This window comes from Salminus brasiliensis, chromosome 17, assembly GCF_030463535.1.
Source record: "Salminus brasiliensis chromosome 17, fSalBra1.hap2, whole genome shotgun sequence".
Lineage (NCBI taxonomy): Eukaryota > Metazoa > Chordata > Actinopteri > Characiformes > Bryconidae > Salminus > Salminus brasiliensis.
The window spans coordinates 24,696,482-24,709,037 of record NC_132894.1 but is presented as its reverse complement, the minus strand read 5'-3'; the positions used below and the strand labels follow the sequence as shown (position 1 = coordinate 24,709,037).

The following is a 12,556-nucleotide window of genomic DNA, read 5'->3' as shown; positions in this document are numbered from 1 at the left end:
TCCAGCAGAGTCTCTTGTTCTCAAGGTATTCCTCTTCGGTGGTTTTCTCCTAAAACTGCCAGAGTTCCCTGTGGAAAATGAGCAGGAGGAGCTAAATCCCCATAACTAAAATGAATGTGATCTCTTAACCATCTAATACTTTAATGGCGGACCCTGCCTAATGCTTTAATGGAGAAAAGCCTCCTCCATTTCATTAATCTGACCGTCCTCAATAGATACCATAAAGCTAAAATTAATTTCTAAGAATAATGACTTTTCATTTCAGAATACAATTGTCCGCTTGCTGTGTTTTTGTTTTTTATTTTGTATTTTCCACCACTGGTTTATTAGACTAATGACGCGACCCCTACACCTGATATCATGATTGACTTTCGGCGAGGTCAGAAAATCAGGAGACTTTTTTCGTTTTTAATCTTCAGAGTGGCATCTCGTTCTCATTCTGTCTATCATACCATGTTTCTGTTTGTCAGATCTGAGAGTTAAAAAATATAACATTATCTGTGAAAATGTTTCAGATTCCTGTGGCCCCCATTCCCTTTTAAACAAAGATAGAAAGAGAGCAAGTCAGTAAGAAAACAGGACATCTGCCCTGTGGTGTCTCTTAAAATGTATATACAGAACTTTATTGAAGGCCTCTGTGGTTGCTGGAAGGATCTATTGTTAGTAAGTTATCTTGGTCGCGACATCGTCGGTATTCCAACAAACAAAACCACCATGATATGTATTAAAAACACACATAAAACAACTTGAGACAAGCATGTTATAATTCTAAAAATAATATACATAAAAAAGTAATATACAGAATCCAGACACAGTTCGGTCCCCAAATTTACAGACCATGATCTTGAGCTAGTAAAGCAGTCTAACTAAAACTATTACAAGTAGTACACTAAAACATAAAAATAATACAAATATAAAATATTCAATATCACATCACAGAATTTCTTGAAAAAATATTACATTTCAAATTCCTGTGCTCTGCATTCACTTTGAAAAAAAGAGAGATTGTAGATAAGAAAACAGGACATCAGCAATGTGGAATCCTTTAAAATTTTCTAAAAGTAACTTTATTGAAGGCCTCCAAGCTGAGTGCATCTGATAACAGAATTTTCAGATGCATAAAAGTTGTAAAGAATAAACTAGAAGGAAAAACTTCATTGGTGCAATTTAGATTAAACAAACACACACAGTTACAGGTACTACAGGGGGAGTAGTTACAGTTTCAACTTACAAAGTGCAATATTTCAACTGCAGGTGGTGGTTAAGAGAACATTTGGGGCAGTGGTATATATCTTCCCTTTTCTGACCAGTACAGCCATGTTAAATACATACCTCCTATTATACCATAACATCTCTACCTATTCCTCAAGCTGGGTAGTTTCCTCAGGAAGATGGAAAACAAGAAATGTGTATGCCATTCTGATTAGCACACAAGATAGCACACAAACAGCTGACTGCTGACCCTTGAGACAATAACACTGGTTGGTTTGGCTCAGTACTCCAGTATATTACAATATTTCATTTGCGCATAAACAAAAAAAATCAGACCTAAAATGGAATGTTAACATATGGGCAGTAGGGGTATTTGAACAGTTATGTTGCCTAAGCTTAAGACACAGATTGTCATGGGAGGACAAGCACCCATTATGTGTCTGATGCTGATGTTGGTATGTTCACTGGTAATGCTTTCTGGCAAAAGTACATCTAATCATGTGGAATCCATGCTGGGGGAAGGTATTTCATAAAGCAGGATTTCTCTGTTTAGACAGATAACGTGGGCTACACCTCTCTATTACAGCCCAACAGACTGATGCCATTGGTCAATATTGCAGATCTATAGTTTGCAGAAACATTACTGATAATTAGCAAGTTCTCTTGGCCACAGCATCATCAGGATTTAAACATACACCAACATAATGCTAAGTATTCCAAAAGACACATAAAAACATGTATCCAAAACTAACTTATAAGACTAAAACATAAGGAGAAAAACAATAGAAAAATAAGATCTACAGAACGGAGAAGAAATATTAGCTAGTAAAGCACAGTTTAACTAAAACTATTACAAGCAGAACATTATAATCCAAATATACCTATTTACGAAGGAGGAGGGGGTTACAAATATATTTGTACCCTCCCTTAAATGGCATTGGTGGAAAATCTAATATTCCAACTGGACAATTTTGTTCAATTTTCTTACATTATTCATGTGTGAACTTATTTCTCAACCATCTCCTTAATTCTTATTAAAATACTCCTGATCTGATATAAAAAACCCAAAACAAAACAATTATCTGTAAGAAAAGTAAGAAAACAGGAGACCAAGCATGTGGCATCCTTTAAAGAATTCTCCTTAATTCTCCTTACTAAAATGATCCTGACATGTTTTGAGTTTTTCATTAAATACACATGACTCTGCCCATGCAGCCCTTGGTAATTACCTGATAAACTGAATGAAAGTGTGGCAGATTTGGCAAACGCAAAATATGGAGTATATGTACACTATAGGTACACTTAGGGATTAGGGAACACGAACTAGTCATGATCACACTTCTTCACTTATCACATCAATCCAGTTGCATAGCATGAAAAGGACAGTCTGTTAAAGTGAGAATGCAGACTGCAATAAATTTCTTAAGTATTATTAAACACTACATGGCTTTTGTTTTGCTTCCTTATTGAGCACTGGGGCTTTACAGCAACTGTTGCTAATAAACACTAGAAGACAATATTAACCCAAATCCTTTCTGAAAACATATGCTCACACACATCTCAAACTCCTCATCAAGGTGCCACATGATGTGGTTGTACATGATGGGTTTCCTTTGGGTACTCTAGTTTCTTCTCACCCCCCAAAATTAAAGCAGTAGGTGAATTGGCTATTCTAAATTGTCCCTAAGTGTAAGTGTGTGAGCAAATGCTGGTTTGTGGTACCCTGCAATGGTCTGTCCCTGTTCAGGGGGTATTCTTGCCATGATCTCAATGATTTCAAGCCCTACTGCAACCCTGACCAGAAAGAAGTGCAAAAGTTGGATGGAGAGAATTTTCCTAAGTCCTAAGTCTCTAAAATTACAACTTTAAACACTTTGATTACTTACATTCATTTCTGATTCAAAAAGATTAAAACTGAAGCCTGTTCTTGGAGTACTGTTAGAAATTTAGGAACATCTTAGTATTTATCTCAAGAGCTCTTGTAGGTGTAGGTGGCCCCTGAATGTGTTTGGAATGGGCTGAGAGAGGTGGGTGGGTATGTACCCATTGACTTCTAGTGTTTGTTAGCAGTGTTAGCCGTTTAGCTCCACTACTTAACTAAGGAAGTATAAAATGGACACCAACCACTCTTGTAAAAAATACCTTCCCATTGACAAAGTCATGAGGACAACAGGCTTTTTATCAACTCTCAAAACAAAACTGCACTTTCAAAGAAGTTCTATAAAACTAGAAAACCACACCCCTGTAATACCAGACAGACAAGACAGAATTTCAGTCTTTCATTCTCGTGGCTGGATATCCAACATGATCTCGGCCATGCTGGTAAGCTTGCTTTCCTCCAGTGCACTGATCAGACGTCCCAGCCTGGCACTCCGTCCTTCTGATTGGATGAAGCGTCCCAGTAGCTGATAGGCCTGTTCGTAAAGCCCTTCCCGCTCATACTCATATGCAAGATTGTCGATAGCGGTCCCCTTCAGAGCCCTGCAGTTTTTCTGTAAAGCTCTACCCACTCGCTTCCAATCCCGCCCCACATGAGCAGCAAAACGTTGTTGGTCTGCAGACGTCAGTGGTCTATCATCTTTAAGAAAATAAAAGAAGGTGACAATATATTCTTTAAATCATAATCATTTTATAATTCAAGAAAATCTAAAATACAGACTTCACATCTATTCTACAGTGACAGGGTGGCAAAAATAAGCCTACTGTCATTTGGAGCATGTTTAAAGGTAAGTTGTGGCTGCATAGCTCTGCATAACTCTGTGCAAGGATGCAAACAGTAGCTCCACTGAATGACTAAATCAAATGGTCAAGACATTTTGGCTAGACAGCCATAATAAAACGCTGTGAACAAGGCTCAATTTCTTATGCTTACTTCAGTGTCAAACATGAAGGGTAAAGTCAGAAGACAGAATTAGTCCCTTTGCACAGCGTTCTCCACAATTCAGTCACCAATAATTACCACCATCTGGCTAGACCTCCCTATAACACAATGCTACCAAGCTGGAAGGGTAAAGGCTAGCATGTGCTTGCTCCAAGTCATGTGAAGAGCTACTGCAACTTCCTGAACATCAGTAGAAAGATTAATACATTTGGAGGAGCATGCCAACTGCCAATTTCATAACATTAGCTACCAGACGCCAACACTGGCTGGTGATTGGGAAGATTTTTTTTTGTAGTATTCCCTGTAAACAGACAGACAGTAAAAAAAAACTGCTAATAATACTCACCAAACACCCGTTTCTGGAACAAGAAGCAGTTTTTGGGTACTTCCTGTGGTTTCGTAATGGGTGAAGCATAGCTATTTTGTAGCTGCTGCTCAAGCTGTGCGACCTCGTCATCTCGCAAACGCACAGGCTATAAAAACCCAGAGAGACACATTTTTGTTTCTTAGACACATTCTCGGAAAGATAGTGATACACGGCCTTAGCATTCCCATCCACGGGTAAAGCATATAGTAAGATATACACGGTCATATCAGAATATTATGACCACCTACCCAACAGTGGGAATAACCACCCTTGGCTTGGATGACTACTGCAAGATGTCGTAGCATGGACTGTATTAGGCGATAGAAGGTGTTCATTATAAAGCTAAACTGGTTCACTGTGGCGCATTGATTGCTCTGTACCACTCCGAGTTACCGTTACCCTCTGGCATTAATAGCCATTGGGGCACCACTGTCATGCTGGCAGGAGACGCTCAGAGTCCATTCTTGGTATACCTTCACTAGAGTGGCTGTAGAGCATCCCACAATACCCTATTATCATGCTTTTTTGGACATCAGTCAAAGCCTCCCATTTTGACTCTGACAACTTTATTTGCACTAAAACTGCTTGGTGTGCACACTTATTTATACGTGCAACAGTGATCTTAATATTCTGTGTATTTCTGTACATAGACCTGAAGCAGCACCTGTTTCTCCAAACTGGATTTTCTGAAGTTCATGTAAGCAAACACAAATAGTAAATTGAATAACTGAAAAGAGCTCTGACCACTCAACTCATGGACTGCACAAGACCTCTGAAGGTGTTCTTGGACCAAATAGCAGCAGGTTCTTTAAGGTCTGTATGTTGCAAGGAGGGGCTTCGATGGATTCAATTTTGTTTTTCCAGCACATCCCACAGATGTGGACTGAGATCTAGTGAATTTGGAGATCAAGTAAATACTTTTGTCATGTTTGTGAAACCATTCCTAAATGCGCCTCAATGAGCCAGTATACCAGTTGTCTTGTCTTGGAATATTTTTGCAAGGAACTTATATATTGCACTCTGGAAAAGCTTCACAAGACCAGCTGTTTTGGATGGCTCTTACCCAATTATCTAGATATCACAATTTGGCCCTTAAAAGCATCCTTTTTTTTTTTTTGTTTTTGCTTCAAACACATCACTTTCACATTTTTTGTTTACTTGCTACCTAATACAATAATAATAAATAAATATAAATATATATACCCTTGATGGGTGCAATTGTAACAAGATAATCAATGTTATTCAGTACTGTTGTGGCTGATTGGAGTAGACAGTATGAGACTCCTAACCAATGTAAAACAATGTGACCAATGACCGACAACAATGCCCCCACCAAATAAACTGTACCCAATGCTTTCATCTTTGAGAAAATTACTCTCATCTCTTACTTTATACTCTTACTGAAAAAAATTAAGAAACAATAAAGAAGATTAAATAAAGAAGCTACTGGAAGTATGGACTGACCAACATGACTGAATGTGTTTGGGATTAGGTGGACTGTGAGAAGCAAATAACTTCTATTGTCCTACTTACAGGAGATCAAATTGACATTTTTACATTTACATTTTTTAAAAAAAAAGTGAAACAAAGTTATCGGAATTCCCACATTAAAGTATTTTAAAGATCTGCAAATGTTCACCAAGCCACAGAAAGCTTAAATTGTCAGTGAGAAATTGCAGTTAAGATATACTGTGAACAATATCTGAAAAACCAAGAAAACTCTTAGACAGAACATATGCTGGCCTCAACATGACCACAAAGGAAAAGCAGGAAAGTTTATATCTTATATTGCAGTGGAGGTGCATCATTCTAATTTGCAGGATGCATGTTCGGGGAAATGCAAAGACATGAAGGGTCTTGTGACACAGTCAGTCAAGAAAGTGAAGCTGAAAATGTACTTTTTTTTTTTAATTGTAATTTTTAAGATGTCCCTCACAGTGTCCTGGTTCAAACAGCATTTAAAATGTGCTGTAGATACAAGTTGGCCCCATAATGTCACAGAAGTAAAAGTGTCCTGCAAGGAAGAGCAGGAAAAGAAAGATTCCTAACTTCAAAAAAATGTTTTGCAAATGCAAATTATGTATGCTAAAAGGAGCAGTACTGCTTTAGTAGGCTGTCCAAACATTTGCACATGCCACAATCTGTAATTCATAATTTCCTTAGCTATTCAAATATAAGTTTATATATATATAATATAAACATTTTCAGTAGAAAACATTAGTTTAAAAAATGTTTCCACAGAGGTTGTTTTTACTTGCTTTAACAAAGAGTGACCAAGTTGTTACTATATACGTTTTTGTGCTTTTATTCTTGCGGGAAAATTCAACATTTGTACTTAACGGTCCTTCTGACTGGAAACTCAATTAAGGGTAGGACCAGAGTTGTGACTATGTGAATAAAAACTTTAGTTTTACTTAGATAAATGTATCATATTTTTTCGGACTATGATCAACCTAAAAGAGAGTATAAACAAGTGTCTACCTGAGATTGGTATATATGTTGCAGGCAGAGTTCTGGGTTTTCAAGGTTATGGTCCAAGGTGTGTGTTCCTGCCTTGAGCATGGCTTCCATAGCAACCCCATCAGGGAGAGTGAGTAGGCGTGACGCATGTTGAGACACAAACTGAAGAAGCGAGCCACAAGCGTAACTATCCAGGAACCGCTTACAAGGAAGGGTGTCCATGAACTTCAGTTCCACCCCCAGGAAGGGATCAGCATCATGCAGCTTCAGGATTTCATACCCATCGAGGCCACCTGCAACATCTAGCCCACAATTCAACAGTCAATGTATTAATGAAATGTTTACACTTTAAATATTTCAAGTATATAATGCAGAAATAAAACCACCCCTTCCCTATGTGACACTCACCTGTAAGAGTCAGTTTGATAACCTTGAACACGCTAAACTTCCCATGCTTGTCTTTGTAGAAGTTGAGCAGATCAGATCCAGGACTGCAACACCGAAGGAAGAGCACAACACACCCTGACCACGCACGGTCATCTGTGCTGTTCACAGCCATCTTCTACAACCCAGACAGACAACCACAACAAATGTTTTTAAAACATGCACTTACACCAGTGCACACAGTGAACAAAACCACACAAAAGAAAATACATACCATTTTTTCTCTACTGTCCATTTCCTGAGCATCCCAAATACATCTACTTCTCTCAGTGCCTGCAGAGATTACATTATTAGTGAGTTGTGCAATGACTTAAATTACCATATACACAGTGCAACATAATTCAGTATTCCACATTTATGGGAATACTTTGTAAAGTGGAAAAGTTCTAGACCACATTGTTAATCACAGAATGTTTTTGACTTTTGAAAAACAAAAACAAAAATATTCTTACAAGTAAAATGAAGCACAAATATTAATGAACAGAATGTCATTAACATGGGGACAAATCAAATAAAAAGAACATTTTCAGGTGATTTTACTTTTCACTACTGTTGTTCAAAAATCTAACTTGTAAAACATTTTTAATAATGAAAAAAATAATGAGGAAAAAAAGAGACCAGACCAGCTACACATAGCTATAGCTTATTTTCATAACATTTCTAATATTAAATAAAAGCATCAGTTACATAAGAGACAAACAAATGTGATGAAACTCCAATGCATAGTTCTTGTGAAAGAGGTTTTGGTTAGAGGCCAAAACAAGCATCTAACGAAAGGGGCTAAAGTAGAAGACCAGAGATGCTGCCCAGAAATATAAGCTTTGTACACAGGAACTAGGACACCTTTACTAAGTGGAATGTGTCTGCAAGTACTAGACCTTAGGATTTGATTTCTGTGGAGGGATGACCATTAAAGAGAAAGATTTCAGAATTTACCTAAGAAACCTCAAAATTCCTAGTAGTGTGTGAAGTGTAAGGCCTTCAGTCGTGATGCAGGTTAGAGTGGCCCATAAACACATTTTGTGTTATTTAGTATTTCAACAATTAAGATCATTCACACAAGCAACCTACACATATGCTACAAATAAAAACATTAACCTACCGTTTATGAAATATACTGAAAAAAGTGAGTGCAAATAGCACAACTTACCCCATTAGGTCAGGGTTAACTGTAACAGAGAGGCTAGTTGCAACAGCCTGAACTAAATATAAATATAAAGGGAGTTTGTACCCTGTAGGTTATTTATGTGATTCATAATTATGATCATACAGGCACTGTATGTGTATGGATTCTGTAATAAACATAACATGTTGGAAAACGAAGTTTAAGTGTGTGTGTCTTGTGAGCTAAAGCAATATGTCTGACACACAACATGGTATGGTGTGGCATGAGAACATCTTAATAAAACTAAAAGCATGTTTTAACTATATAAAAATGTTCTTTTTACACACTGCACCACTTTGGCTGCCCTGCAGACCCAACACCAGGAAGTGTTTCAAAAGACTGCAAAGTAACAATTTCCATCATGCCTAGAGTGGTAGGCCTCAACCCAGGTCAAGATACCGAATAGGCACATTCTGGGAGACATAAGAGGAAAATATGGCTGGGTGTTAACAGTTCGTATGCGATGACCTACAAAATCTCCATAAAGCTGTCACTGTAGAAAGATTCCAGACATATTAAACCACGTCTTTTTAAATAGATGCACTCGACAAATGTACAAATTGTTTTGCATCAGCAACATCTAAACCACTTCCCTTCAGAATATGTAAAAGTTATGACTAAGTGGGGCAGTGTCTGAAAAGGTGCACGCGTCACGCGAGTTGGGCTGACAGGTAGCTAGCTAGCTAGCTAATGGAAAAGCGACCCATTAGAAAAACTTAGATAGCTACGTCACTTGACAATAAAACCTCAACCTTTGAGGACAGCGGTGTATTCGAACAAGTACAATGCAAATACAATAACGATTTATGAATTAATCATTAACACCTGCTCTGCTACCGTGTACTGCTAGTGAGTATGCTAGCTGCTGGCTAGGACAGCCTCGCAGTTTCAGCTAGCAAGCTAGCATAAAAGTTCCACTTCGAAGGACCTAGTCAAACCACATCGCGGGCAGAACGACTATTTAGACCGACTTGATTTAAACTACTCACGTACCAATGTAAAAGACCCTTGTCCGAGCGATACGAGCGCCTTGTTAAATCGCGTAGTGAAATCTTTTCGAATTAAAAAGTCGGCAAGAAAAGTACCTAAGTTGGTTGATATTGGAACACACCCACGTCAACACTCGGTGAATTCTGATTGGCGGAAACGAGCGGGCTTCGCGCACTGATTGGTGGAAGGTTGTACTCCTGCACTCTTTTGGCTGTTTAACAGCGGAACTCGTGGTGCAAGAGGAAGTGGAGAAAAACATTTACTTACTTTAAAGCAGTAGAGAAGTTTAATCACACCTGGCTGCAGGGTCTTCCGGTATTGAGATAAGCAGTGTACGGTAGTCTATGTAGTGTCCGAGTTGCTTACGGTTTTGTCGCGGATTTCTGAAGAGGCCTTTGTGTGAATGGTATCATGTGTCAGTGATTGCAAAGTCTGTCATGGTATGGAGCTGCCAGAGGAGGTCCTTGCCCATATTTTTTCTTTCTTGCCGCTGTTGGATAAATGCAATGCCTTCACAGTGTGCAGGCGGTGGCACAACACCATGACTTATCCCAGTGCATGGAAGCACACTGAGGTCAGGTGAGTAAAAGGATACCCCAGAGGAGAACTGGTAGACTACTCTCGAAGCCCTCTAATAGATCAAGGCCTATAAGAGCTGTGTGAGTTTCATTATTTGTGCTGTACAAAGATGCACGATTAAACATATCGGAATCGAATGATACTTGCTTAAAACAAAGATTTGACCGATATTTTAAACCATATTTGATGATGTATTAATTGCACTCCAGAAAAGCGGCATGTTTAGGTGAAGCTGGGATGTTGCACTTCCATATACATTTGTAACGCTCTACAGTTAAATGTTATATTTATTCACAATGCTACTCCAGATAGATTCTGTACATTTAATAAATGTTTATGCATCGTCAGCAGCAGACATGAACATACACATATTGGAGATTGCCATTCCTACTTATTATTATTATTATTATAATACATTTAATTGTATTTTCTGTACTGCCCACTCCCCACACCCTCAGGTGTGATTCTGAAGTTGGCGTCCCTCAGAGATTCTCTGACTTTCTGCCCATGGTCAGACACTTGAAGCTGAGCATCAGTGTGTCCAACCCTGCCAACCGAAGGACTGGACTGTGGGTGCTACGCCAGGCCTTTGATGGGGGCGAAGGACGGCTTCAGGTCTTGTGTGTAAACTGCTTGGGAAACCCGCCTCTGTTCTATGCGGGGCAGGACCTGCTGCAGGGACTGCTGGACGCACTGACTGACGGCTCGTCACTCACCGAGCTCGACCTGAGAGGCGTGCCCTTCACCCTGAGCGACGCCTTTGTGAGGGGCGTGGCTGCGCTGTGCCCCGCCCTTCGAAGTCTCTTTATCAATAACAGTTCACTGGTGTGCGGTGTCGTGGCCGAGACAGTGAGGGACGTGCTGAAGCTTTGTCCGGGCCTAAGCACTATGGGGCTCTTTCAGGCCAGCCTGTCGCAGGATGTTCTTCAAGACCTACTGTTGCCCCAGCGGCCGGCGCTGAAGCGCCTTGAGCTGCGCTGCGAGCGCTCGCTGAAATACGCCACGCCCCTCCGTGACCACACGTGGGCCGAGGTGAGACGCAGACACCCGGCGTTGGCGGTGGACCTCGAGCTGGACCACACCCTCCCGGAGCTGCACGTCCCGGCTGTGTTGCAGCCAAGCATCCCCGTCCGCCAGCTTCGCCTGCTTACCTGGACGTGGCTGCTGGACGAGGTGCGCCTGGTGGGGCGTAGTTATGCAATTACGTTGGAGATGTTGGAAGTGCAGACCACGCCCTCTCCAGAGTTTAACGACGCACTGATCACATTGGCGACGCGGTGCACGAGGCTGCGGGAGGTGCACTGCTACTGCGTGGTCTCACCGGAGGTCGTGGCAGCTTTCCAAACACACTGTCCTGATCTGCGTAGGTACACTCTTAAAACGCGCAAAGAGCCACACCCGTGGACCTGCACCACACTCAGATAACACGCAGGTGCACATGTGTACATGCACGCTCACACACAGAGGCCCTAAAATGCACCTGAATCAATTACACATGTACTGTGCATTACTGCACTGTCGTGTCTAGAACCATTTTAGGGAGGTTGTGACTACAACTGTTTTAGGCACAAACCGTATTGATTACATTGGGAGTAAAATGCAAACTGTTTTTAGTCATTATAATAAATAATAGGTGTAATTGTACACAGGAGTCATGATTTAGTTCACACAATGGACTTCCCAGCTCCAGTTTGTTACACTTAGTAAGATAAAGCTGGTAGTTTAAGACTAAAAACAATACAGTGGCTACAAAACTAAAATTTAATGTGATGAAAGCACAAAATAAATATAATTTTTTAAAAATAAAACGTATTTTAAAATTTTGACCTTACAAAAAAAAATACCTTTCACCACACCTTTTTAATATGATCCCTACATCCAATAATCAAACTTTTACAAAAATTGTAATTATATTTACATTGCTCAAAAGGGCAAAAAAAAAACTCTTTTAGAAACTCTGTTGACAAAACATATTTTTACCAGAAGTTGCTTTACTCTAAGAACGGACATTAAGCTGCTAATTCAGTAAACATACTCAGTTGATTATGCTCTTAAATTACGTTCACAGCTGATACATCTGCATATCTGTGTGAGGTGTTTTCCTGCTTCCATGCTGCTTATTTACTACAGGAACTCAGAAGTTGTGCAGGGTAGTGGAACTCTGGATCAGGACTGAAAAACACTATATTAAATTAATTCACCACATTTTATTTATTAAATGAATTGCATTATGAATGTGATGCATGATTCACACCCTCACATGGTATGTAACAAGGCACATTTGTTCTCTGCCACAAAACACAAATAAAAACTAATATCAATTCCATTCACTTGTATTTGCACATCCCTCGACCTGGATTCAAATTTATCGGTTGCTTCTGGATCCAGATCCCTAATAGGTAAACCGAGGACCACAGAGGCAGAAAATATCTGTAAGGACATGAAGAATAAAGCACTG

The 12,556-nt window shown here is 39.7% G+C and overlaps 2 protein-coding genes across 4 annotated transcripts; one reads left to right on the top strand and one right to left on the bottom strand.

The window, feature by feature from the left end:
* Positions 1 to 597: 597 nt before the first annotated feature.
* Positions 598 to 9,874, bottom strand: tradd (tnfrsf1a-associated via death domain). 3 transcript variants are annotated; one of them, XM_072659913.1, is made up of 6 exons: positions 9,787 to 9,874; positions 7,579 to 7,637; positions 7,329 to 7,482; positions 6,942 to 7,222; positions 4,440 to 4,566; positions 598 to 3,790 (listed from the first exon to the last, which is right to left on the bottom strand). In XM_072659913.1, the coding sequence occupies exons 2-6, from the start codon at positions 7,597 to 7,599 to the stop codon at positions 3,492 to 3,494; spliced, it is 882 nt and encodes a 293-aa protein (XP_072516014.1). In that variant the 5' UTR covers positions 7,600 to 7,637; positions 9,787 to 9,874; the 3' UTR covers positions 598 to 3,491. The 3 variants fall into 3 exon arrangements, with proteins under 3 accessions (XP_072516014.1, XP_072516011.1, XP_072516013.1); XM_072659910.1 differs by lacking the exon at positions 9,787 to 9,874 and adding an exon at positions 9,523 to 9,635; XM_072659912.1 differs by lacking the exon at positions 9,787 to 9,874 and adding an exon at positions 9,615 to 9,632.
* On the top strand, positions 9,750 to 12,424 carry fbxl8 (F-box and leucine-rich repeat protein 8). Its single transcript, XM_072659909.1, has 2 exons — positions 9,750 to 10,098; positions 10,557 to 12,424. The coding sequence occupies exons 1-2, from the start codon at positions 9,923 to 9,925 to the stop codon at positions 11,521 to 11,523; spliced, it is 1,143 nt and encodes a 380-aa protein (XP_072516010.1). The 5' UTR covers positions 9,750 to 9,922; the 3' UTR covers positions 11,524 to 12,424.
* The last annotated feature ends 132 nt before the right edge of the window (positions 12,425 to 12,556 follow it).

Excerpts from the sequence above, each read along its gene's own strand:
- tradd (XM_072659913.1), bottom strand. The coding sequence starts at position 7,599 with ATGGACAGTAGAGAAAAAATG. Across the intron at positions 7,483-7,578 it reads TGGACAGTAGAGAAAAAATG|AAGATGGCTGTGAACAGCAC; the intron begins GTATGTATTTTC and ends TCTGGGTTGTAG. Across the intron at positions 4,567-6,941 it reads AACATATATACCAATCTCAG|CCTGTGCGTTTGCGAGATGA; the intron begins GTAGACACTTGT and ends GGGTTTTTATAG.
- fbxl8 (XM_072659909.1), top strand. The coding sequence starts at position 9,923 with ATGGTATCATGTGTCAGTGATTGCAAAGTCTGTCATGGTATGGAGCTG. Across the intron at positions 10,099-10,556 it reads TGGAAGCACACTGAGGTCAG|GTGTGATTCTGAAGTTGGCG; the intron begins GTGAGTAAAAGG and ends CCACACCCTCAG.